The 5,000-nt window shown below is 42.4% G+C and overlaps 1 protein-coding gene across 1 annotated transcript in view; it reads left to right on the forward strand.

Moving 5' to 3' along the window:
• Positions 1-5,000, forward strand: part of ush2a (Usher syndrome 2A (autosomal recessive, mild)) — a gene marked incomplete at both ends in the record, with an annotated part of 168,128 nt that overhangs the window by 16,692 nt on the left and 146,436 nt on the right. Inside the window, 3 exon segments of the mRNA XM_079997229.1 lie at positions 474-594; positions 701-848; positions 3,807-4,082. Of these exon segments, the coding sequence (XP_079853355.1) occupies positions 474-594; positions 701-848; positions 3,807-4,082 (545 nt within the window).

Below are 5,000 nucleotides of genomic sequence, written 5' to 3' on the forward strand. Positions count from 1 at the left end.
TTGGATTGTGGCTTGGGATGGATTTTATTCCGAATTCAAGGGAAATGTTATGCCAATATTAGAAATGCTACAACAAATAAAATGTGGATCAGACACATTTCCATCAGCCAAATTCAATGTCTACCCAAATATTTTTGTTCCAGTGTTCAATATCAATAAATGACTCTTGTTCCTAAGGTGGATGTGTATCACACTGTCATTCTATGACAGGGACATAAAATGAACAAAAGAGACCATCAACATTTTTTTACCTGCATTTATTTCTATAACAATGAATCTAAACTTTGTGATCTGGACAGCCCTAGTAGGAAGGGGCGAGAAACATGGGAAAGCTGTTCAGCGTGGAAAGAAAGTGTTGCGATTGACCTCTCTGTTGCACTCCGACGTGACTTCGAGCACAAAGAAAACGATATGTTCTTGTGACTTTCCCTTTGCGTCCCTTCTCTGTTCCTCGCTCTCCCTCTATTTCGCAGGTTTGTGTTGTCATCCACGGAGTCGTCCAGTGGAAAGCACGTAGTTCAATACAGTGGTTTGTCTACGGAGGCGGTAGCAGTTGGTCTAAAGCCCTTCACCCTCTACACCTTCTCTCTGGAGGTACAGAACACTGCTGATATATAAGATATACTGTATATATGATGGCATAAGATAACAGAAAAATAAAAGGAAAATGAACGCTTACAAATCCCAATTTTTTTTTCAGGCCTGTTCTGCTGGGGGGTGCTCCTCCAGCCGCCCCTTGTCCCTCGTTACAGCCCCCGCTCCGCCCGCTGACCAACCCCCACCCAGGATCAATGTCACTGGACCACATACATTGCACGCTACATGGAAGCCCCCCAACCAGCCCAACGGTACCACCCAGTTATATGAATTAATTTAGATTGGCAGTAATTAACCTACATACTTAATTACACACACTTGCAGGGACGGATTTATGTACACACACACACACCCACGCATGCAGGCACGCACACACACACACACACACACACACACACACACACACACACACCCACACATACACACACACCAGCTTTAAGTAAATCCAGGTAGTTATGTATTGGCTCTAAGGCTCAGTATCAACCTAAGCCCTTTACCCTGTCTCTCTCTGTCTCTCTCTCTGTCTCTCTCTCTCTCTCTCTCTCTCTCTCTCTCTCTCTCTCCCTCTCTCTCTGTTAAAATGAGAACTTTGATGCTTTACCAGCTTTTGTACCTACATTATGCTTTAGGGTTTGCAAATTTGTTTTGGAAAGCTTTTCTGATCCCAACTGAACACAATCCAAGCCTAGATCTACAATCATCCAGAATGTAACATCAGTCTAAATCTGGCTCATCGTGGTTTTCTCAAATCCATTCGGGAAGAGGGGACCACTTGACTCTGTCTGTAGAGACGGCCCGATAGAGCTCAACAGTGACCGGGCACTTTTTGAACAGCTCCGGTGCCGCAAGTGAATTTCCCATTCATTCACTCCATTGATGTTTCAGAAAATCCTTACGGGAAGAGTTTTAAGCCTGGAACCAAGACAACCAACTACAACATGAATCGTGGCCATAAAACATTTGAGAGGAGCAGGGGAATATTGGAAAACCGAAATAAAAAGGCAAAGCTGCAAGACTGTGTACATATTTATTAAGGAACTGCTCATCCCATAAACCATTATGAATGATACCTTTCCAACGACTTCCCAACTAAATATAGTTGAGCGCGTTTCCTCTTGAATTTAACCTTTGTCATTGTTGTAGTGTTTATATTGTTAATAACAGTGTAATTCTTTGCTCTGTCGTCAATGTAACGTAAACAGCCGACGTCATGGCGTCACTGCCGACGTCAATTTCGGCTGCCAACATTTCCATGGGAACGGTGAGCTCCACCAATCAGAGACGTCGCTGTTACGCTGTAGGATTGTGGGTAGTGTTATACTTCTCCATGACATCCGGAATGAAACATGTTTTTCTTAAAACAAGGTTGATATCATACGGATGTGGCTTCTTCATAAACCATGGTTTCACAACCTCATCGCTCGTGGTGAGTCCACCTTGGATGGTTACGACATTATTAATAATCAAAACCTCGATCCAAAATAGGGGTGGGGTTTTTCATATTGCGGAAACTCACTGTTGAGCTCTATAGAGTCTTTCTATAACCTGTGTGCTGGGAATACTATACTCAATATACTATACTTCCTCTGCTGTCATGCATAATCTAAGAACTTTTGAGAAATCCTCCGGTCCTGTAATAGCAATGGTCATTGTTCAGGTGGAGACAGGAACTGAATGGGAATTCAAAATTGTACTTTTTAATAATTTTAAAACATTATTTTGGAGGAAAGAAGACTCACACATTTATTGAACTTGTCAAATGCAATCGAAAAAAAAGTTTCAAAGGTGAAGGTTGTCGATGTCATTTATTTTTTGTTCGTTCTGACTGTGCGGGGAGAAAAAAAGCTAGTTGGGAAAGCAGGGTTTATGAGCAAAGTTTGCACTTTTCAAGCCCTTCTTCATTATTACAGTACTTGTAACAACATTTGGACATTGGTCTATTCCGTAGCGGGGCCTCTAAGTCTTCCATTGTGTGTTGGTTCCACAACCGTCCTTGTTTCAACCCAGCTCAGGCACTTTCCTATTAACAAGCGGAACAGTACAAGAGATTAGAGCAATAGACTGTTTTCCACCAGAGACCTAAACAGGGCTAGCGATCCAGGGCTCAGTCGTTATCATCCTGTTTCCCTCCATCGGTCAGATGGGGCCAGCCAGGGCTTACTTGGTGTTATGAGCATTTTTAATTTCCCCCAAATCAACATTGCGAACAATGAGGAGGTTTGGGCTGGGATGTATTTTCAAGCGCATCTGCGTATGCTCATTGTAAACACGCTGAGGGCTATAACACATTTAGATGACTTCATTTTAATTCATACAATAAACTGTGTTAGATGCTGATTTTGTTTCCATTATGTATATGTATATGAAAAAGTGTCAGTTTGGTTTTGGGAAGTCTTTCAAACTTTTCCTATGATTGTTTTAAATGATTAATGAACATGTTATAACATTTTCTTGGGGTTATAAAGCAGTGTTATTTACATAATTTTGTAGTATTCCTGTTATATTTCTCATTAGATTTCCATTTGAGGTGCTAATACAGGGTTATTAAACTGCATTCTGTTGGCCGCCAGATTTTCAACCAGTTGGCAAAACTGCTTGGGGGCCTGACAATTCCACAAAAGGGGGAGTGAAAAAACCTTCACATTCTTCAAATGCTCTTCTAATTATCTTCCAACTTGCAAAAAAGCTTAAAATGAACTAATACGTTTCTACAACATATTCTCTCATGTTTCCTCTTCTTAAATGCACTATGCTTCTGCATAGTGGTACAGTATGGTTATTGGTTTGTTGACACATTTTTTCAAAGGGCCAGTGTGTATCAATACGTGGACGACCAGTTGAATGGGCCTGAATCACATGCCCCCCCCCCCCCCTCCTCTGAGACAAGACTACTCTGCTGACAAATATTTTCACCGAGAGGCCAATCGCGCTGGAGAGAAAGCGTAGTCGGGCAGAGCAGGCTGTGCACCTGCAGGCGTTGCCTTTTACTTGCATCTTACAGGCAGGTATGGAGTGGGGTTAAGGCGTCCCATTGGTGGAGAAGGCACCATGACTGATATATACAAATTTTCAATTTAGAAGGTTTTTAAATTGGGCCACGAAGACCAAGACACAGATATTTGTCTTTTTATTTATTAAAGTGATTGCTATCTTTGGAATGTTTTTTTTTTTTTAAGCTAATGAAATAAAATGGTGTTCCCCCTGTGCAGGCATCATTGTCCAATACGAGGTCTTCCTACGAGGACCACTGGAAACACAGAGCCTTATAGATCTAACCGACGGAACGAGGGTCTTCTTCAGCTCCGGTTGGCTTGATCCCTCTCCTGATCCGAACAGAAGAAATGGGAGCGTTGTCCCACCTCCCGAGAGCAGCACCATGATATCAGGTCTGCAGGCGTTCTCCACATATCAGATCAGAGTGGTGAGCATCAATACAGCAGGTCGTGTGACGTCAGAGTGGACCTCCGCGCACACCATGGAAGGAGGTTCGTATACATTCACGCGCGCACACATTTATACATTAAGATGGATGGACAGGTATTACAACAATCGCCAAAAGTGTGTAAAGTTTGGAAGACCAACAGCTGTCTTTGACTCAACCCTTTTTATTTTGGTGAAGGGAAATCATAACGTCAAATTTTTCTAGACATTCTAAACAAGTTTTCATTTTCATCTTTGTTGCAACAGGACCTTGGACAGGGCCTTGGCAATTTCAGCATGCGGCTGTAATAGTAACAAATGACTGTGATTTTGGAATGAGATGTTTGACACCTGATAGACAAACAGAAGACGGACGGACGGATAGACAGACGGACGGATGGACGGACAGATAGATAGATAGATAGATAGATAGATAGATAGATAGATAAATGATAAGTTCTAGATCAAATAATGTCAAACATCTGCCTCAAACTGGTGGCTGCTTGACATTGCCGTTGCAAAGAATTTAAAGAACATGAGGTGCATCAAAATTCAATAACTACATTGCTTTATATTTCACAAAAATCCAAGCCAGTGGATTGGGGGATAGAGAGAGGATGGCGGGGAAAAGGGAGGAAAAAGGAATGCGTGTGGAGGAGGGGTAAACTCATTAAGGTATTTGAATTCCAAAGAGATGATATGGCTCATTAGTACTAAACGATTGCCTCCAACATCACTCTTAGCTATCTGTCTGGATAACAAGCATGTGATAACACCGTATTAAAGTGTGTGTGTTTGTGCGTGTGTGTGTGTGTGTGTGTGTGTGTGTGTGTGTGTGTGTGTGTGTGTGTGTGTGTGTGCGCGCGCGCGCACACGCACGCACCTGCGTGCATGCGTGTGTGTGTGTATGTGTGCATACACGTGTGTAAGAGAGATAGCACGTGCACACACATATGCATATGTCGTGGAAGGGAATAATATGA

This window comes from Zeus faber (genome assembly GCF_960531495.2).
Source record: "Zeus faber genome assembly, chromosome: 3".
NCBI lineage: Eukaryota > Metazoa > Chordata > Actinopteri > Zeiformes > Zeidae > Zeus > Zeus faber.